At 37.1% G+C, this 22,598-nt stretch overlaps 2 protein-coding genes across 9 annotated transcripts; both read right to left on the bottom strand.

The window, feature by feature from the left end:
- Positions 1 to 337: 337 nt before the first annotated feature.
- LOC140976502 (sister chromatid cohesion protein PDS5 homolog D) lies at positions 338 to 14,160 on the bottom strand. Of its 7 annotated transcripts, none has more exons than XM_073440713.1 (14): positions 13,935 to 14,160; positions 13,707 to 13,839; positions 12,632 to 12,835; positions 12,323 to 12,504; positions 12,009 to 12,135; positions 11,741 to 11,908; positions 10,542 to 11,216; positions 10,377 to 10,448; positions 10,204 to 10,283; positions 2,016 to 2,067; positions 1,675 to 1,758; positions 1,503 to 1,561; positions 1,092 to 1,194; positions 338 to 931 (listed from the first exon to the last, which is right to left on the bottom strand). In XM_073440713.1, the coding sequence occupies exons 2-13, from the start codon at positions 13,824 to 13,826 to the stop codon at positions 1,095 to 1,097; spliced, it is 1,923 nt and encodes a 640-aa protein (XP_073296814.1). In that variant the 5' UTR covers positions 13,827 to 13,839; positions 13,935 to 14,160; the 3' UTR covers positions 338 to 931; positions 1,092 to 1,094. The 7 variants fall into 7 exon arrangements, with proteins under 7 accessions (XP_073296814.1, XP_073296813.1, XP_073296809.1 ...); XM_073440712.1 differs by having other exon boundaries at positions 1,092 to 1,163; positions 12,009 to 12,129; positions 13,935 to 14,159; XM_073440708.1 differs by having other exon boundaries at positions 1,092 to 1,163; positions 13,935 to 14,158.
- A 4,176-nt stretch (positions 14,161 to 18,336) lies between these two features.
- LOC140976500 (uncharacterized) lies at positions 18,337 to 22,560 on the bottom strand. 2 transcript variants are annotated; one of them, XM_073440706.1, is made up of 4 exons: positions 22,413 to 22,560; positions 21,068 to 22,053; positions 19,535 to 19,818; positions 18,337 to 19,375 (listed from the first exon to the last, which is right to left on the bottom strand). In XM_073440706.1, exons 2-4 carry the CDS (start codon positions 21,778 to 21,780, stop codon positions 18,618 to 18,620), a joined length of 1,755 nt encoding a protein of 584 aa, XP_073296807.1. In that variant the 5' UTR covers positions 21,781 to 22,053; positions 22,413 to 22,560; the 3' UTR covers positions 18,337 to 18,617. The 2 variants fall into 2 exon arrangements, with proteins under 2 accessions (XP_073296807.1, XP_073296808.1); XM_073440707.1 differs by lacking the exon at positions 22,413 to 22,560 and having other exon boundaries at positions 21,068 to 22,399.
- Positions 22,561 to 22,598: the final 38 nt, after the last annotated feature.

The raw sequence follows: 22,598 nt of genomic DNA, 5'->3' as shown, positions 1-22,598 counted from the left end.
CATATTCTCAGGTTCTTTATTTCAGTTCACCCATACTATACACTAGTACACCGAAACACACATTGCGTTATTAATATATTTTTTATAATTAATTTGATTTATATTTAAATGAAAACCAAAATATAATTATAAAAAATAGTGAAAAAACAATTTTGATACATGAATTAAAAAATAAATTCGAAAAAGAAAAGAAAAAAATCAAATAAGAATTGAATCTACAAATTGATGCTTATAAAATAAAGACTCTATCTGTTGAACTACATGTTACTTGCATCAAAGTTTTAACACTTTATTAATATATATAATTATTAAAACAGACAATGACACCAAAAGTTAGTTATTCTAAGTGTCTCAAATTTAATAATACATAATATATTTCAACATTCTGTAACAACCACACAGAGACTAGAAGAACGAAAACTTTAAGAATAACTCGAGGCCTTGTGTACAACTGAACTATAGTTTTCCCTTCATCGAAAGCCTAAATCACACACACAGCGCAAACGTCACACATAACATTCCTACAAAAGAACTAAGGGTAACAGACATACAATTACAAGTAGCAGTTTCTTGTTTCAAGTTTGTACTTGACATGTACATTAGGATCAAGCAATAACACATGGGAAAAGCATCACCAGGTTTAAACTTATCTCGGGCCGATTCTGGGAACATTCTAGTGATTGAAATCAAAATTGTCAACCTACTTTCCATGCATTTCCACTTTTGTTACATATTGGAGGTGTTAAGGTCGGGTTCCATCTTATCAATAGCTGTTTCCAATATATCCTTGCCGGCAAGGATTTCTTCATCATGTTTTGTCGAGGCTTCTGTCTCTCTCTCTTTGTTGGTAATTTCACCTTTCTGGTGCATGACATCCAATGCAGAATTATCTACGACTTCAGATTCTCCATGATAGCTTTCACTTTTTGATCTGACAGCAGACACGCATGCCATTTGAACGTAATTAGTCATTTAGTTGCGACAATTGTTAAAAATTAATAATCAGACATCATATAAAAATTTGCTAGGACTAAACAACTCTCCATTACAAAATCTGTCGAAGACAGTAAAGCAAAGAAAGGAGAATCAACCTTTTAGCTGAAGGGGTAGCCTTTTGTTTTCTTGGGGAAAATACCTTCCTTTTCGTAGTATTTTTCTGACTCCTGCTCAAATTCATCAGAATACTTCAAGTTCCTTAACAAGTGAGGGAATAAAATGAATGACAATTCTCAGTAAAACAAGATGCATTGGCAGTTGTATTAAGAATGTGAATTGCTATCACTCCAACGCTAAACTGTACAAATATTTTTTTTATATATCCGCTGAATTATAAATAGGCTTTCAAGATGAGTAGTATGGGCTAGTCAGTGAAGACCAAACCCTTGAACCAATATCTAAACAAACATGTTAGGCTAGTAAACAACTTTCATACTCCAGAGTCCACACAGAAAGGAATCTAAACATCGGATGCAAAGAATGGAGCTCTAAATAATTATACTTACTTGGTGGGCCCTTTGGTATGAGATGTATGATCAGCTTCTTGTTGGCGAAGGAGGTGTGCCTATATAATTAAATATGCAAGATCATAAGGGAGGCAAGATAGAGAGAGCATAATAACAATATAAATGGAACGTATAGCACCGTTGCATCACAAAAATTTAAAAGGAATCTGACTTGTCCAGGTTTTTTGTCATTGAGAATTTCCCATCTTTCTTTTCTCAGGTTCAATATTTCTTCTTCTCCATCATCATAATTAATCTACAAGACAACAGAAACTATAACCGTCAATATAGAAAACAGAAACTGATGAAATGAATTTGGATAAATTTCCAGAGTAAATGACATGACCTGAAGAACTCCTCCATTGATATGTCAAAATCCTTTTTTATGTTTAGGTTTGATATAAGGTTTAAGTGCATAATGAGCTCAAACAAAAGCTGAAGAGTTCAAAAGAAACATAGATGGGACACATAAAAAGGATAAGAACCAGATACGAGAAGAAAGCATCTTATCACCTTGTGCTTCTTTGAGACAGGATCAAAAGCTTTGACAGTCCCTGGGTAAAACCTGCATGCAAGAACCTTGATTAAACTCATGTTTTACACATGTAGTATGAGTAACAAATGAGCTAATACCATACCAAACTTCTGGGCTGCATTTCTATCCTATAAACTGATTATTTATCTTGGCTCTACTTCTTCACAACCGCAGTATTGCTGACACAATGTAGTGTTGGTGGATTCTATTTTTTGATGTCATGGTTAGTGTTGCGTATTTTCCGCTCGCAAGGGCACGGTTGTCAAGTTTTAATATATGAGCGTAAAGTATCGTTCCCACGAGGAGTGTATGTAAAAGTATATCAGTGTTTGTAATTAAAATAATCATGACTTTATTAAGAAAAATCAATAACAGGTTTGGTTTACTTAGAACGAATAAATTAAAAATAGCTAATAATCTAATCACCTAATTGATAAAATATCAATGACAGAAAATATCTATAGGAGTGATTTCACTTAGTTTCCACGATAATCATTCCTAGTTGCATTTATATTCATGAATTCCAAACATTTAACAGCCAAAAACACTTAATTATTTTATTCTCCCTTTCCCAAGTGACTAATAAATTGTATCATTCAAAATTTTATTCAAACATTTCTAATAAAAATCTAAATTCAAATGATATATTCAAATGATGATCTTACCTAAGCCTCGCTAAAGTTATGCGCATTCCGAACAACATAAACATTTAACGTTGTGTCTCTAATTATCTATAATTCTAGTCCCTCTTCCGAGTGGTAGAATTAATCAGAAAACAAACAATTTATGGCCAGTAAATTGAAAGCGATAAGAACAAGAAAACATAATTAAACCAAAAAGAATTCAATCATATAAACAACTGAGTCAGAATTATCGTGTCAACAAAACTACGTCATCCTCTAGAATGGAAAAGTTAGTTCATAGCGAAATCTAAACAAAAACCACGCAAGTTTGAAAGTCTAGACATCTCAAACACAAGAAATTAAAGGCGAACGAATAAGATAACAAATCAGAAGTGACGTCTCTGTCCCCACATTCGTCGTTCTTCGTCATTGCGATCAAGTCTTGCGTTCCAATTCTTCGTCTCGTGCGTGTGCACTGCGTTTCTCTCACGTTGTTTCTTCAGAAAAACGGACGTCCTTTATGTTCTAGGTTTTCTCCCTTTTATTCACGCGTAGCGGCTCTAAGTTGGTTTCTGCACGCCTCTTGCGTGCGGGTGCGCATGATCCGGCGCTACCGCGCGCAAGCTACTGGAGTACTGCGTCTGCCCTGTGCGCACGGCTGCGCGTGTTCTGGCGCGGCCGCGCACACCCTTCTGGCATGCCTGCTTCAACTCTGCGCGCGTGGTTGCGGGTGTTCTGGCGTGGCCGCGCGTGTTCTTCTGTTTTTCTTGCATAAATGTTCATGTACATTTTTTCTCCATTCCTGTATTGACATTCAAAACAACCCAAAAACACATAATTCCGTTCGAAACTAACATAATTCAAATGGGTTCTTGTATAAATTAAGTGCAATTCTTGCACTTATCAAACCCCCAAAACTTGAACTTTTGCTAGTCCCGAGCAAAATAAAAATAAAAATTTACTCAATAATTAAAGCTAACAACTATCAGTTATGGATATGCAACCATAGACCTTAGCCTCCGACTTATCCATTTTCATGTGATTCACAATTACTCAAGAGTCACGTGCGTGTGTGATGTTTCAACGTTTATTTACCCAATCGAATGCTCAAATAAATTCACAACACCCACTCGCAACTCAAGAAATCTTCAGTTCAATTCAACCCACACTCCATTAAGATGCAAATTCACTTACAAAGATCACAAAAGACCTTAATGGTGATTATTTGGCTCATAAGATATTCAACACAAGTATACCAAAAATGATTAATGATGTTAAGCAATGAGATAATTACATGTAAAAACCAGCCTATAGGGAGACATCCCAATACGCGTTTTGAAAGCAGTCCGATAAGCCCACGACGCATCATCCAACTTAATGGCCCAATCATTCCGATTAATGTTGGCAGTCTTCTCCAATATTTGTTTAATTTCCCGATTGGATATTTCAGCTTTTCCACAAACACTCTCCTCCCCTTCCACAAACACTCTCCTCCATCTCCAACCCTACAGAGCTCTGCCGCCGCCTCCTCATCCGCTCAACTAGCCGCCGCCGCCGCCGGTCAATTTCTTCCTTCAAGGTTACAAATTCTTCCATTTGTCATTGTTTGCACTAATTTCAAGCAATTAAGTGATTTGGGTAGAGTAGTGCTCTATATTTGATTTTGAAAGTGTAGTGGAATATTATTGAACATCATGTCGCCAAGAAAAAAAATCAAAGGACTCAGCTTCCTCTTCTTGTCCCTATGATCCTAACAAATTTTGGAATGAGGAAGCCCTCCGCATCTATGAAAGTACTCTATCTCGGTCGATTATAAGGGAAAGAGGGCTAGATTTAGCCACTCCTGACTGTGTGGTTGTGGAAGAAATCGAGCAAAAGAGGAGCTCGCCCAATGACCGCCAGATGCTGTCATCTCTATATATGAGGAAGTTGAAGATGCCGCGGATGACGACTGGGGCAACGAGTTCTAGCACTCGTGCATGAGGTATGTGTTGTCACGCTCTTTTGATTTATACATTGAGGACAATGCATACTGTAAGGTCAGAGGGGTTGAGTAATTTTATCTATAGGTCGCTAAAAAAAATCGTTAGAAAAAAGTCATGGATAAGTCATTGTGTGGCCGATTATGAAAATGAAATTGTGGTTCTGAAGCATATATGTGTTAATGATAACTTGGGAGTCATATTTTTTTTTGCACTGCCATGTTTGTTGATGTTATCGATGCTTAGATACAATTTACATACCTGTGATGCTAAGTAGACAATGGAGATCTGATTTTTAGTAATTCTTACAAGACATTGACTGACACTTTTGCAAAGACATAGATGATAGGCAATTTTTAAAATATTTTTGGGTCTGTTTTCATTGTTTATTATCTATTGTTAGTCCATCGAGCCTCGAGTTGATTGAGATGCTTGAATTTTTTTTGTGTACCTACCTCAGATATCATTTTGGTTGAACAGTGCATGTGATTGATTTGTATGAGATAACTAATGGATTGAGGGTAATCTAGAACTTGTTTGAACACTTTTCGAGACGAAATACGGATAATATATGACATAGGAATGATTTAGGCAATCTTTGGAACCGTTTAAGCCTTCGAGCCTACCAAATGTAAATGAAATGTCCTTAGTGACCCATTTTGAGATTACTAAAAATCAAGTGGAGTGTGTCAATGACATACAATTATCCCTCACTTGTATCTATTTTATATCCCACAACAACTACCAAATGAAGCTTATACGCTTACTATCCTACCTAATTTTGAGAGAAATAAGTTCATTGGTGTTGAAATGATTCAACCACTCCTTGAAAAGAAACAGAAAAACAAATGTGTTGAAAAAGAAACAAAAAGAAGAAAAACAATGAAAAAAATGAATCAAAAGTGGTAAAGAAGAAAAAAATGGGAAATGAAAGATGTGAATGATAAAGAAATCAAAAAGTGGATGGTGAATGAAATGAGAATAAAAATGAGTAAAAATGATGAATTTAAATATTTCTCTCAAATTTTGATTTACATACCCTTTATTGTAGCCATGAGCCACAGCCTAACGTTAAAAGCCTACAAGACCTATTAACCTTGTCACATTTATCCAATATATCAGTGGAGAAAATTTGTTCAAGTCAAGCTTATGGATACCTGAGACACATGGTTAGCAAGTATGGACTTTAATCATTTGCATGTAAGCATCTCATTGTTTGACATCATTAATCAATTTTTGTATACTTGTGTTGAATATCTTATGTGCCAAATAATCACCATTAAAGTCTTTTGTGATCCGTGTAAGCGAATTTGCATCTTCAGAAAAACGGCCGTCCTTTTTGTTCTAGGTTTTCTCCCTTTTATTCACGTGTGGCGGCTCTAAGTTGGTTTCTGAACGCCTCTTGCGTGCGGGTGCGTGTGATCCGGCGCTACCGCGCGCAAGCTGCTTGAGTACTGCGTCTGCCCTGCGTGCGGCTGCGCGTGTTCTGGACTCTGGAGCGGCCGCGTGCACCCTTCTGGCGTGCCTGCTGCAACTTTGTGGCGTGTTCTGGTGCGGCCGTGCGCATTCTTTTGTTTTTCTTGCATCAATGTGGCTTCATGTACATCTTTTTCTCCATTCCTGTATTGACATTCAAAACAACACAAAAACGCATAATTCTGTTCGAAACTAACACAACTCAAATGGATTCTTGTATAAATTAAGTGCAATTCTTGCACTTATCAGTTAGCTGTAATGTATATAGTACTCATTTTGAGATGGTAAATGAGTCCACCTTTTTTTTCTTTTTTTTTTATTTCATGGTTAGCTGTGATGTATATGTTCTCATTTTGAGATGGTAATTGAGTAATACTTTTTTTTTTAAAACAAAAAATCAGTACTAGACCAAATTCATATCTAAGGTACATCAGACAAAATTTGTTAACTGAAACATAGCGATTATAGACAAGATAGAGTTGGAAGATGGGTCAGTGACTTCAAACGAGTTACAGATTGAGAATGCAATCATTGGGTACTACAACAGTTATACAGAAAATCTGAAGGGGATGGATCCGGTCTAGATGGGGTGGAATGGATGCCAATTAACATGATGGAGACCGAGCAGTTGGAACAGCCTTTCTCGGAGGAGGAGATCAGAGGAGCCGTGTTTGAATGCGACGGTGCAAAAGCTCCGGGGCCGGATGGGTTCACTTTAGCTTTTTATCAAAAAACTTGGGATACGATCAAAGATGACCTTTTGAAAGTGTTCGCCGATTTTTTCGAAAATGGTATTGTTAATGGAAAAACGAACGAAACATACATCTGCTTGATCACAAGGAAAAAAGATGCAACGAAGGTTAAAGACTTTAGACCAATCAGCCTAATTACGAGTTTCTACAAAATTTTGGCAAAGGTCTTGACGAATCGAATGAAAAAAGTCTTGAGCAAAACTGTGGCGGAAAATCAGTGCGCTTTCATTCAAGGTAGACAGATAACAGACTGTTGTCTCATAGCGAACGAAGTTGTGGAGGAGTATAGAAGGAAAAAGAAAAAAGGATGGATATTGAAAGTTGATTTGGAAAAGGCTTATGACAATGTGGATTGGAGATTTTTAGATTTTGTGCTTCAAAAAAAGGGGTTCGGGGATAAGTGGAGAACGTGGATCAATGGTTGCGTTTCAAATGTGTCGTATTCAATTTTCAGCAACGGCAGACCGAGAGGGAAATTCAAGGGGGAGAGGGGACTCAGACAAGATGACCCATTATCCTTTTTTCTGTTTAATTTAGTAGTAGACACGTTAGGGAGATTGGTTGATAAGGCTAAATCAACAGATGCCGTGAGAGGACTTGAGGTTGGGAAAGACAGAGTAGAAATTTCTCACATACAATTTGCGGATGACACACTGTTCCTCGTTCAAACTGATAACCACTTGTTTACCGTTGTCGAACTACTTAAATCTTTCTGCTCAAAATCGGGACTAAAAATAAATTTTGAAAAGAGTTCATTGTTGGGACTCAATCATTCGGATGAAGAGGTAGAAGGTTTATCGGAAGCGGTTGGTTGCAAGAAAGAAAAGTGGCCTACTATTTACCTCGGGGCACCATTGGGAGGAGACCCCATGAGGGCTGAATTTTGGGCACCGGTAGTCTCTAAGATGTCAACTAAATTGGCGAGTTGGAAAAGGCTTTCTTATCTAGGGGTGGGCGACTAACTTTGATTACTTCGGTGTTAAGCGCTTTGCCTACTTACTTTATGTCACTTTTTATGGTACCCCAACGAGAAGCGAAGCAAATGGAAACTTTAATGAGGAACTTTCTCTGGGACGGTGCAGACGAGGAGATTCACTGCCATGTTGTAAATTGGACTCAGGTGTGCAAACTGAAAGAATTGGGAGGTTTAGGATTGGGGAGTATATGTTTCAAGAATAAAGCACTGTTAGGGAAGTGGTGGTGGAGATGTGCGATAGAAGAAGATTCTATGTGGAAGAGAGTTGTGGGAAGCATTTATGGATTTGAAGATAATGGAAGGGATGTAAGGGCGGCAAGAAATTCGACTTTCAGAAGCCCTTGGAAGTTTATTTCTCGGTCCCATTCTTCTTGTCAACACTTGATTGGTACAGTGCTAAAGAGAGGGAATCTATTGCGGTTTTGGGAGGATAGGTGGGCGGGTGGGTTGTCTTTCAAAGATCGGTTTCCTCACCTTTTCCTACTTTCTTCGTTTATCAATAAACCAATTGCTCATTTTTACTCGGTCTTTGGTACTCAGGGTGATTCGGCTTTTCAGTGGGATGTGAGGTTCAGAAGAGGGTTGAATGACGTCGAGTTGGGAGAGTACGCTACCCTTTTAGGGATTTTAGAGTCAGTTTCTTTGAGTGTGGGTTCGGCTGATGCAAGGGTGTGGTTAGGGGATTCATCGGGTGTTTTTTCTGTCAACTCTCTTCACTCTTCTTTTTTCCCAGATATTAATAATCATTTCTCAGCTTATTTCACTAACGTCTGGAAAGTACCGATCCCACAAAAGGTTAAGGTTTTTTCTTGGATAGTTGCTCTGGGCAGATTGCAAACTTGTGACACTTTACAGAAGAGACAACCGAGTCAGGTATTAGGTCCACAGTGGTGCATATTGTGCAAGACAAGTGAGGAGAATCAAGATCATCTTCTGATACACTGCTCTTTTACGAGACACATCTGGAATAGGGTTATGCAACACCTGTGCTTCGAGTGGGTTTTTCCAGCATCTTCCAGAGACATGTTTGTCGTGGAAAACGGAATTCACTTTGGAAGGGGAGCAAGGATTTTCTGGTACATCATTGTGCATTGTATCTTTAGGTCGACATGGATGGAGCGCAATAACAGAATTTTCAGTGACAAAGCATACTCGTCGGATGATTTATGGGAGAAGATTAGATTCAGGGTAGCAAAATGGACGACTAACGTGCCAGTGTTTCATCACTTACTTTTATCAGACCTAGTTAGGGATTGGCGTTTTATTTACCTCTGAAATTCTAATACTGATTATTAGGTTGATGTACCGTGGATGACTCATCCACCATCTCTGTAATCGCAACTTTTTTTAAAAAAATATATGAACAAAGTTGTTCAATACAGTGTAATAGAAAGCTTAATTCCCACCTAAACAAGAAAACATTCCCCTCCCTGAGTAACCTTTGCTTTAGACACCCCCTACAAGTTACCAATTTCACCATTTACACTTCCATATAAAACTTAATTCCCACCGAAACTCTCTTTTCTAACTTCGCATTTTCACTTTTCTAATATTATCAACATAAAAATATCAAACCAGTAACACTATGGGACACTGTCTTTCTGCACTGATGCCCATCAACAGGTAGAAATACACTTCTTAGTATCAACCTTTTTCAGCTACAAGACATCTTCACTCAAGTTTAGTTTTACCAACACACGAAAACTTTTGGAAGATTCTCGTGATACACAGATTTTAAATTTAAAGAAACCAAACAGACAACCACAAAAACCCAGGGACACAACACCATACTGCTCCTTCATATTTACAAGAGAGGCACCCTCGAAACTTTGAGAGAAGCAAAATATGGTGCTGACCTTAAAAAGAAATCGTCTAATCGGTGAGACCTAGTCTTCTGTGCAGTCTACAGAACCGTATGTGTATCATAGGTCAGATCTCATTGATGTAGATTGAAGGGGCATATTACTAAACTTCTGATTTTGACAAAAAAGAATAAAAAAAATAAATGGCCTATGCCAAAAGTAAGCAAACTGAAGTTATTTCTTGTGTTTTTAACACATGAAACTTAAGGTGCAAACTATATAATCACTAGGATAAATGATTAGCATTGCCTTAGCCAACAACATCATCCTAATCACACTAGAAGACTAACAAGACATTGATTCCAAGTACAAAGAATTCAGGGGAAATGTTATCTTTTATTTTGGGCATGGGCATGGGCATGGGTGGGAGATTTACGTTAGTCAAACACCAAATACACTTTATTCAAGGACAAACTGAGAACATTTGAAAGCATGACAACAAAATGTAATCACAACCAAATTAAAACAGAAAACTAACTCAGCATTAGTACGTACGCTTTGTCCATCGGCCACCAAACTTGTATCCTCAAATTAACTACTTCCTCCCCATAATCAACACGTGATCCTTTGGACATCTGGATTGTCAGCACATGTTTAAAAATAATCATGAGAGTAAGAATTACAAATGATATTTGAATTTTACACCCTATCATAAAATATGACAGTACCTTCTCAGTTTTTGAAGGCAAATTCCTTGGATGCTTGGATCTTGAAGCTCCAGAAACAGGAGACTCTACCATCTGAGTCACCAGTCACAAGAATAATTAAAAATTGAAGAACTTTATGGGCCAGAAGTCAAAAGCCCACAACAATCAAAGACCTAGTTTAATTACCTTGTCCAAGATATCTTCTGACTCATGTTTTTGGATATTAATTCTAAGGTTTCCTATTATCTCGGTGTCAAGGTCCTCTTCCTTTTTTGCTTTAATGATTCTCGATCCAGAAATATTCTTCTTGTCAGTCCCCTTTGAAGCGCCGGAACCTTTCTCCTTCACCGCAGTTCGCAAGATCCTGCTTTTTGGTGTTGAAGTCAATTCTAGATTACTGCCCTGGGTAATTATATTCTCTTTCATCTTTGACCGACCCCTTCTGCGAAGACTTCCTTCATTAGCAGAATCATAGTCTTTACGTGAAGAATAATTAAGCTCGCTCGCATTTCCAGGTTTGGATGCCAAAGCCAAGTCATTGTCACTCTCGACATTACATGATACTTCACAAGAATCCTTGCCTTCATGCCCCTCCCTTGGTTTTATAAAGGATTTAGGTTTTCTGCCTCTTTTTCGTGCAACTCGATTATCCATTTCTGTTTGCAACATTTCTGCAGCACCCACCTCTTTATTATCAGATCCTGCGTAATTATCAGCAGGTTGCTCATTTCCACTGTCTTCCTTGTTTAAAGGAGAACTATCTTCCAGCTCAGTCTTGGAAAGTCCATCTAACTTGGATATACCAGCACTGGACAGACCAATTTCAGTAGTTTTACCGGCTGATGCAGCTTCCTTTGCCACCTGATTCACAGAAGAAGATATGAATAAAAAAAACAGGTTACAGGCTAATGATTTACATGATTTTGTCCAAAAGGAAAAATAGACAGTGTAATCATCTAAATAAGTTGCCTAAACAGTAGATGTGACGAATTCTTTTGTTATATCAAGCAGACAACATAGTTTTAATAGAATTTCATTTTTAAAATCACCAATTAATGACCTCATCCATAGCTAGAAGGGGAACATCACAGTAATTCATATTAGCAAGGATGGAAAATTATTAATTTTGTTTTGAAGGACAGAAAAATATTCCCGAAAAATACACACAACTAAGGCCATAGATTTTTACATGACCAAGGACATGCTACATCAAGATACTTTTGAAATTCGATAAATACAAGAGGATATTTGGTTGCTCATTTCAATTCAAAAGTTCCCTCAACTCCCGTTAATCATATATGGTTTACTAAACTTTCTCGATCAATACCAAGGCAATGTAAGACCATTTTTAATTCAAAAAGATGTGCAGAAAAAAAGAAGCAAACCATGTTATTTCCATTAGACAAATCCTCAGAAAGAGAAGAAAAAATCTCAGCATAATCATCAACGTCAAGATTCATTGTCTCCACAGCTTCTCTAAGACGTGGCTCGAGTTTTGTTCTGCATTTTTTAAAGACAGTTTTCCCCAACTCGAACGAAACAGGTGAAATATTCTGAAGCAAAGAAACAATGTAAACACAATTGACAAATGGAATAACAATAATACGGTATCAAAGTATAGTTTGCAATAAAGACCAAGAAGAGAACAACTACCTCACAGTCCTTCCTAACACTAATTAAGAGAGGCATCAGAAGTTCCAGTGAAATTTCATCACTTTCTTCTATCACCAAAATCATTATCATTTCCATGTATTTCAAGATATTCGAGGGTCGACTGCACCTTCAATGGAATGAAAAACTCATCTAACAGGCATTGCCAAAAGAAAGGCTAAATCCATGTCAAACAATTATCACACAGTAACACCAATTGTCACAGGAGAATTGTTTAAAAGCTTGGCCTCATAAGCAGGGCACGTAAATACCAACCTTTTCAAGTAAAGGTAATACATCCTTATTCGAGGACTCACCTGATGGTAGAAAAAAACAGTTGGAACATCTCCAAAACCAGGGCATCACAATCTATATCCAGCAGTATCAGGCATGATCTCACTTTAGCTACAGTTTCAAGAATCTGTGTGGCTCTAGAATAATTAGGACCTGACTCACAGGGCAGCTGCTTGAATGCAATCATGAACAATCGGAAAACTTCCTGTATAAACAACCAAAAGCCAGTCGCTTCATATATAAATTTGGCATCTTCAGCGAAAAATGAATGAGAAAAGGATAATATGGGCACCACACTAACATGACAGATAAACCGACATGTATCCGCATACCTTCATTTCATCATCACTATATGGAGGATTCGGAGCAGTTATTCTTGTAAGTTCATTAATACAAGATGCAACAGCTACTTGAACATTTACATCTACGTGCCTCAAGAGGTCATCAGTAACCAATGCCTTCATCACCGGAAGAAGTGCATCCCCTGTAGACCTAGGTGGCTGTTGGCGTACCTTGATTAAAAGTTTCTCTGCTTTCTGAAAGAAATAGAAAATGTTCATTATATTCTAATAAGATAAGGTTCACGTTGATGGATGGAAAAACAATTAAGGCAATGCGTAGGGTTAGTGACACATGTATACAAGATCACAGTCAATTTGATGCTTCCAAGATGGATTATTTTAAGCTAATGTGTTTAGGGCTCACACTCAAGCTATCTGTCAAAAAAGGTTTTGCATGAGAAAGATTTAGAAAACATAAAGAGATCAACTTCGCATAGATATTCAGGATATTAGACGAATATAGGTTGCACAAACAGGATGCGACCTAGTGATAAAACAACTTAAAGAATGTATCTCCATTATCGAAAAATGTACAAATCTAGTTAATCATTTTAGCGAATACATCTTGCATCACACAAACTCATTTAGATGCATCAAGTTCATCAACACAGCGCGTTAATTACTTATCAAGAAAAATGTAGTCAGGAACCCAGAGAAAGTAATATGAATGACCAAAGCTTGTTGTCCCAATTCGAAACTAAAGCTTAACAAACTGTAGACGGCCTATACAGACACCAAACAGAAAAGAATTCGGAATTCATAGGTACGAATCGTAGAGGCATAAAAAAGAAAGAACTCAATCGACGGGACTTAAGCTAACTAGGCAAACAGAAGAGACCAAACCAAAAAAAGTCACGGTGAAAGTGAATAAAATTTAAAAAAATTCGCAGATTCAACTGACATTTTCACAAAACGTGTCGCTGCATGTGCATATAACTATAGATTTTGACATTTAAAGGCATCCCGCACAAATCTGTCCCTCTGTCAGAATGAAAACAGAGTCTTAAAAAAACCGCACAATCAAAGCCACTGTGCACAAGAGTAGGCCCAAAAAGTGAATTTATACCTGAAGAAGGCTAAGAAGCTCATCGATGGAAGACGAAAGAATGAGAAGCCTACTCCCAGCATCGATGAGCTCATCTTCAAGCTGTTTCTGAGATGCATCATTATATGTAGAAGAACCCATAACTTTACTCCTGCTTCAAAAAGAGAGAAGGCAACAAAAATTCAAGAATTCTACCCACAACCCTTGGGCTAAAAAATTCAGTAGCAAGTACAGTAATCCAGTAAATACAATGATGATATACGAGTGAAATGACGGTTTTGAGCGAAATATTCGGCGTTTACAGCCAGCCCTCTTTGAAATCCATCCAGGTTTCGCCTCGCTACACAGATTTCTAACGGTTTTCGGCTCTCGACTCAAGTAAACCTCTCCTGTGTCCGGATCGTTTCGTTATTATGCTATTATTGTCAACGGAATCTAGGTTTTGATTCTCACTCCCAATTTCCTTTTTAACAGTTCATGTGTCAGCAGAATGTCTAATGACTTGATTGCCCTTGGATGAGTTGGAACTATCACAATTTTTTTTTTTATTAGAAATTTCTTTATTTTTTTCAACAAATTTGAATTTTATGTACTTTTAATCAAAAGATTTCTTATTTCTTACTAAATAGAACCATAAACACTTTGATCGTAGACTTCTTTAAAACTCATGATGAGTGCTTTTTATAAACGATGTTATTTGCACAGGAAAATCGTGGGATGTCGGGCATGAAATCGTGGTATAGTGTGAATAATCTAACTTATACGATCCAACGACGTGGATCTCGATTCGGTTGTTAGCTCTAACTCCTTCGATAAACCACATAACTAAGAAATTAAATTAAGAATTTGACGGAAATTGTAGAAGAGAAATTCATGTACAACAACAAAATTAATTGCGCTATTATGAATTGGGTTCACCATCTTTTACCATTAAAAATGAAATTAAAAGCTGAAAGAATATATTAAAAATTAAAAAAATTATGTGTCTGATAACTGAAAATAAACAAACTATGATGAACTTGAATAAATGAGATTTGCAGAAGCTTTTTGTTGTAGAGTTTGTTAATGAACTTGTTGAGACTTTTTCTGAAAATTTTCCCCTGCTTTTGTTCGTATATTCCTTATAGTTTGGTCCAACTTCCACATTCATTGGTCAAGCATCGTATCGTGCGCGTTCGTCTTCTCAAAGCGACTGGAATTCTGAAGGGCTTTTGTCTTCCAATGAGTTTTCTCTTCTTAGGCCATCTCCAATCCATATCATCTATTTTTCATCATCTATCCTCCAAAATAGAGATCCATTCAAAAGAGTAGGTCTTTTGTGAGACGGTCTCACGAATCTTTATCTGTGAGACGGGTCAACCCTACCGATATTCACAATAAAAAGTAATACTCTTAGCATAAAAAGTATATTTTTTCATGGATGACCCAAATAAGATATCAGTCTCACAAAATACGATCCGTGAGACCGTCTCACACAAGTTTTTGCCTTTTCAAAAACCTTCTCCAACTCATATCCTCTAAATATTATCAAATACTCTATTTCTTTAATTTATTTCATTTTCAACTCATATCCTTTAAATATGACCAAATACTTTCTTTTTTTAATTTATTTCATTTTCGAATACACATACACAGGACATATAATTAATTAATTTCATAATATATTAATTTCATAATATTAAGTCGATAATAAGTGTTTGTAATAAATAGTGTTATGTATTTTTTTGTCATTAAATTGTTCATTAGTTCCATTTGGTAACTATTATAAATAGTAAATTATAATTAATTCATTAAAAAATTAAAACAACATTTGATCAACAAAACCGACCCACTTCCAAGCTTTATCTTGGTCGACCAAAGCAAGATACCAAAACATCTTGCTTTGGTCGACCTAAGTGTGGGTGTGTGAGTCGACCAAGTTTGTGTGTTGGTCGATTTTTTCTTCTTCAAGCCACCAGTCGATCGAGAACAGTGATATTTTTTCAATTTTTTTCAAAAGGACTATATTGTAATTTTTAAAATATCTATTTTGTAATTATTTCTCACTCATTTTCAATTCTCTATATAAACAGTGATACTCCATAAATAGAGGATCACTGTTGCATACTCTAAAATAGAGGAAACAAATAGAGTACGGTTGGAGAAGATTTAATCCTCCATAATGGAGGATTCCTCCATTATGGAGGACGGTTGGAGATGCCCCTCCATTATGGAGGACGGTTGGAGATGCCCTAATAGGTTTTGTAAAACGGAATTTGAGTCCAACAGATGTCTCCCATAGACAATTGACTTTAAGTCATTTTTGCCTAAATAAACAATTCTTTTAGCCCACTCCGATTTTATTATGAGGCCAAAACCCAAATCTTGACTTCAAACTGCTCCATCTCACTGACACATTTCTCTAAAATTTAGCATAAGCTCAAATCTCAAATCCTCATTTTTCTTCAAATTTTATGGCAACAATCCTCCATCTTAAATTCTTTTTCACTCAATAGTCCTCAGTATGCGTCTTCTTTTACCAATAGCACTTTTTCATTCACCAAGTCTTCATAGCACAAATGCTTTAAAGTTTCTATGACCTTCATGCTCTGGCACTCTAGTTGTTTTAAATTTTGCGGAATGGGTTTTGTATGTCGAACTTTATGAATTACCTCATAATTTGTTGATTCAATGGCTTTGAAACTTGAAGATATGTTGTGAAACATTCTGTTTGCGCATAATTAGTAGTCAATACTACTAATACTAATATTTAATTAGTAAATTTCAAATTCACTAAATAAATAATTGTGAACTTATTATTACCCCAATCAACAATCTGATAGTGCCGATGCACTAAAGATACAAATCTTTTTCATATAATGAAAATTGAAAATTTTGATATTCACTAAATAAATAATTGTGAACTTATTATTACCCCAATCAACAATCTGATAGTGCCGATGCACTAAAGATACAAATCTTTTTCATATAATGAAAATTGAAAATTTCGAATATCAAAATTTTCACTGTCCGTATTTGGTAGTTGCCAGTTTTGCAAATTCTTTCATCAAAATAAGCAGTTCCACTATCATTCCGCAATTAGCAATTAAGCTAACTTTCATTTCTTCTATCTTATGGAATCAACTTATAAACTCCTTTATAAGCATTTTGTTTGATCACCATCAAAATACAGTTGCCAAAATCAACTCTTTGAACTTTGACTTTCTCAACGAGAACACAAAATCTAATACTTGTGTAACCCTAAATGATTCAAAGATATAGCTAGCGGTGAGTTCACATCTTCATGTGATTCACAATAACATTTATTCTTATTCAGGTTTATCCTAATTAGCCTCATTCTTTTCATCAACACTTTAATCAAGAATGTCAAAACTCATTTCTGATTGCACCCATCAGATCATGGTAAGAGCGTTTAGTAGCATCGTCACATTATCCCTTTAGTATAACTGATAGTGTCTATAAGAACCTTAAGTCACTATTAGTGTACAGTACGGTCTCTTCAACTCATAAATCCCGATCGAATTGGTATATCTAGAATTGCATATGAATTCGATAACGATGTGATGTATCTTTGAATACTAATAGTGACATGGTAAGTGCAACCGAGGATTCGATAACGATGTGATGTATCTTTGAATACTCTGGCCAGATATTTCTTGCACTATTAACTCATCAGACCACATAGGATATCCTCACCCATAAGCAAACGGTGAATCCCCGACTATAACGTATATGTTCCTACATATTTCGAAACTACACACAACCTCGCCGTTTGATAACCCTCAAGAGAGTCGGTAAACGGATCAAAGTGAATGCTAGTACATAGAGACTCTACGTTGTCTCGAGTCAAAGGACTAATGATGTATAACCATAACCGCTGACTATTCACTCGATAAGTAACAACCATTTGGACAATTCGAGGGAGGGTTGTTCAGTGAATTATCAAATGATCACTCATCTGTACGGGACATCTCAATGTCTTACCAATGAAACATACGTTTACGTCACATATACTAGTCTCAAACTCAACCGACATTTATCTTTATTTTAGGTGGCTGATTCGATTAAGAACCTATATAGAATATATGATACACTTTTTAATGAGCTTCATGATTTTATGTTGAGGAAGGACGGTGGCGTAAGATATTATAGTTTCGAACTTTTAAAATTAAATTTGGCTGTCAGTTTTCTTAAACATACAGGAAAGAATAGGGTTTCATGTGGGGAAAATGGGAAGGTTGAGAGGTTAGTGAGAACTGTTGCTACGTGAAAGGGCGTGGAAAAAATTGTTGCCCAATCGAAAAAAGTATGAGGTAAAATTGAATGAAAATTTTGGTGTCCGCGAAAAACAAGTACTCTAGCATACTCGATTATTATAAAATAATAATATATATAGTACATAATATGTGTGTTTTGAAGCAAGCTTCTGAAAGTTGGAACGAAATCATTTGTTTTTATTTTGTGTTGTTTTTTATGAAGCAAGCTTATGAAAGTTGGAACGAAATCATTTGTTTTTATTTTGTGTTGTTTTTTATATAGCGCGAATATGTGATATAACAATTTCAATAACGTAAAGATATACTTGCCAAATAATGAAAATTTAAAGCCAATCATACCACGTACATTTGCATTCGCAAAATGTAACACCGAGTAGAGCAAAAGATTTCATTCGCTTGCACAAAAACACGTACACATTACACACAAAAAAAAGAAAAGATAGGTAGGAAAAAAGAAAAGAAAGGAAGGAAAGAGCAACTAGATAATTCAGCCTTAGCCTGATTGATATGGCAGACCATCTAGTAAATCTTTTGAATGTTCATCAAACCGTTGATCAAAGGAAGATACCACATCTTCTCACAAAATGAAGCCAAAGCGTAACAAAATTCAGGAACGTTTTTGTGATATCTCATGACCACATTTTGTGAAGCAGAATCACCTTGCTGAAGCTCTTGCGCTCATGGATGAATGGTAATTGGTGCTTCTCTGTTTCCTATAAGATGAGTAGACATCATCATATTGACTTGGCCCATTGGGATCAGCTGTTGCCCCAAGTCCCAATCTGGTAAAACTACTTGAGCCGGGCTTTCGCTCAACACTTCCATCAGCAAGATTCCCGGTATCAGGGTCGACACTAAGACTAGGAGGTGGAGGAATGCAAGCTCCACCCTTACGAACATGAAGCTCTCTATCAGATTCGTATTCCTGATAATCTATTGATTCCGATGACTTCATCGGTCCCTCTAAGGGGTTAACCTCTCCAATCTCTCTAAAGAACTTGGACACTGGCTCGAGAATTTCTGACGGCAAAACATTTGATGGTGGAATGACGTTTGGAATATCTAGAGGGCTCATCAGAGAGTACGGCACCCCACTGCCAATCTGCATCTTTCTTACCATGCCTGGAATAAGGCCTGGAGGGAACAAAGGATAAGGTGGCGGTTTTTCCCCAACTATGCCAAGAGTAGGTAGCTGGGGAGGTGGTTGACTTGACTGTAAAACAGAAGGTGGGACAGGGGTAGAACCTGCAAACCCACTGGAAGGGACTAAAGTGGGATGAAATTGTTGAGTTGGTACTGATGGTACCGGAGGAACTTGTTTATTTGCATATTCTTGATTTGGTATATTGGGAATGGAGCTGTGCATATCAGGTTGCCACTGTGATAAATTATGGTTTGTCACCTGGTGTAGGCCTGTCACAGAAACAAAATCATCAGCAAAGGAGATGGAAGTATGTTGGAAACATATGAACTCATGTTGACACACCACAGGTTGGTTACAGAGCCGAAATTAGAACCTTTATCAAACGATTTCCACTCAAATGTTTTTTTTACAGGGATGCATAAAGCAACCTGAGACAGAAGCAGATCCTCCTACAATAGCAGATATGTCTCTGTGAGAACCTGGAAAAGAGCTTGGTGGCAACCCATTTGTCATCTCATTTTCTAGCGCACGTATAGTATCCTGATCATAAACTTCTTTGGAGGCCCAGAATTGTAAAATTTTCTGAAGTCGTGACTGGTTTTCCTCCTTGCTCTGTGGGTTGTGGTATATCCTCGCCAACATAGAACCCAAAACCGGCTTAAATGCAAAGGCCTCATTATCAAGCTCATGAGGATTGCCCCGCCTCTGCAAGCTGTACGAAATATCCACAAGTAAAAACGTGTCTGTAGAAAGAGAGTTCTTGATTAAGGGGCAAAATTACAGATATTCAAATATCCCATTTTTTTAGTAACAAAATATATTGTTCATATTTCCCGGAATTTAAAGATATGACAAACAATTGCAAGATTCAAAACATCAATCTCTAGTGAGTAATATCGTACATTACATTTACTGTTCCATGTCTAACAAAGAGTCCATGACTGTTTTGGTTGACAGCCACAACTACCAAAACAACCACACATTTAGTTTTATAATATTCGTTCTTCCGGCAAATTTTCTGTCCATAGCTTGTTCTGTCAACAAAATAACAAGTGTATAAAGTTGGTTTTTGGGTTGAATGGTTTGCCTGTTGCTGAGTTCTTTTTGACCATTCATCAGTTTTCCGAAAGTCTTGGATATGTTTTCGACTTGAAATGGGGATTAAAAAATGTATTCAACCAGCATATACATTTAGCCAACATGCTACTCTGGTTTCTAATAGACCTGATCACCTCTCTGTTCAAACTGTGAACCATTTAGTTCTAAAATCAGAAACTATTTCTCGATTTGGATCAAAATCCTAAAAATAGAAACCAGAATCAGAACCACATAGAACTGGAACCATATGTTTTACATATGCAAATTAACTTATTGTAATTTGAATTCTTCAGTCTAAAAGTCAAGTTCAAACCCTACTATTTTTTACAAATAAAAAATTAAAAAAAATGTGAGATTTATGGTATTACATAATATAATTACTTATTTAAATTAGATTTGGAGTGACTTTCAATATATTTGATTTGAACCGTAACTGAGTTAACCAAAAAAAAACTGGAACCGAATCGCTCATTCAGTTCCACCTTCTATTGGAACCAAAGCGAAGGTTCAGTACCGTGGTTAGACCTTCTCCCACATTGAAAGTAAGATAGAGCCATTGACCCATTTGGACCACCATAACCCATTGAAGTTTTCTTAGTAACTACCTATTTGGACCACCATACTCCATTGAAGTTTTCTTAGTAACTCATGCTTTCATCACCATATTCGGTAACTCTAATTCACCATAACATTCAAAATGAGTAGCATGATATGCTAATAGTGACTTTATGGAGAATGTGCAAGAATAAAAAAAAAAGAAATGGATAAAGAGTTCTAAAAATTGAACATGGGCATCCCATCTTTTAAATTTACAACAGAAAATGACTGAGAAGTTTGAAAGCCTTTACATAATGCAAGCTTACCTGTCAAAGAGAATGTCATTCACAAGGTAAACTATATGCAATTGTCCCTCGGAATCATCCAAGGCAAACAACCTATCACGGAGTGCTTCAGCCAAAGCTGCTGCAAAAGTAGATCTCTGCATAAACCAAGTCTTTGCAATCTTTATTGACTCCTTAGTCCCAGAAAGATTGTTAAGAACACCATTCAGCTCTATCTCAACATCAGAGGGAAGGGGTCTAGATAGACCTTTAAAAGGCCGGTAAGGCTGATCATACTCGGGACGAACATGACCAACAAAAGGCTGGTGAGGATGTTGTTCACAGAATGGAGGAAAAAGAGGTTGATGGGTGTGATTAGCACCAAATGTTGGAGCAGAGACCACTCCAGCATTTGGAGCATTCATAGGCGATGAACTCATCATGGGATTTGAAGGAGGCATCACTGGCATAGAAGATGGGAAAGGGGGGTTAAAAGGGCCGCTAGGATGTCTTGTTGCGATCCAGAGCTTATGTCGGTAGTAATTATGGCCTTCACTGCCAAAGAGGAAATTGTAAGCAGGATTATCATGCTCTCTTTCGCGAACAACAGATTCAAGTTCCGGGCCATTTTTGACAGCATACTCAACCAATTTTTCAATTCTCTTTTGCAGTTCAAGATCAGATGGAGGTGGAACAGGGGGTGGCGTAGAATCATATGGTCCATGGAAAGACAGAGGAACAGAATGAGGAGGCATATGTGGCGGAAAAGTAGGTGGTGGCTGCTGATGAAGGTGAGGGTGGGGAGGTGGGTGATGATAAATTTGTGGTTGCTGCAATGGCCGAGGGTAAGGAAACTGTTGGAGAGAAGGATGAGGGGGCAGAAAAGGAGCACCGTGAACAGATGGAGGAAATTGCTAATGCTGGGGGTGAAAACCATAGTGTTGCTGCTGCTGAACATGACTTGGTCGCTGCTGCTGAGAAAATGTAATTGGAGCACCATAATCATGCGGCTGGTGGTCCATTGTCAGCTGAAGGTAGCAAAAACAAGTTTAGAAAACGAAATGAAAATTTTCCATCCTTGATCGGTGATATCCTAGCCCTATATTAATCGCATAGATTCACAGATTCAACCAATCAACCATCAAAACCCAAATTAAAATGCGGAAACTTTCAAAAAAATTCCAGGTTCACAGACGAATAATTACAAGTTTCAAAGGGTTAGCTTTATCCCCCTGCATCTTCCGCTACACGTACAAATTCTCTCCTTAACTTAATCAACTAATCTTCCAACCAAACTGCAGCACATCCAAAAATAACATGCTCCAATCTTATAGGCATAAAATCTCTCCTAGGCATATTTCTTCGTTCTTCCATGATAATGGCATACTTGAATCAAGAAAGGCTTCGATGGCAACAGACCTTCCTCTGCTGTAATGGAAAGTGTAGGCGTTGGAGCTAGTAGCGCGACGGGGTTGGGTAGAGCCTCTTCCTGCTTTTATTGGTATATACGATTCAGGTTCAGTTCCCAGAATTTATATTTTATTTGGAGCATCTCACATAGATAGTGTCACAT

Source organism: Primulina huaijiensis, chromosome 5 (assembly GCF_012295235.1).
Source record: "Primulina huaijiensis isolate GDHJ02 chromosome 5, ASM1229523v2, whole genome shotgun sequence".
In the NCBI taxonomy this organism is placed as follows: Eukaryota; Viridiplantae; Streptophyta; class Magnoliopsida; order Lamiales; family Gesneriaceae; genus Primulina; species Primulina huaijiensis.
This window is presented reverse-complemented; position numbering and strand designations above follow the sequence as displayed.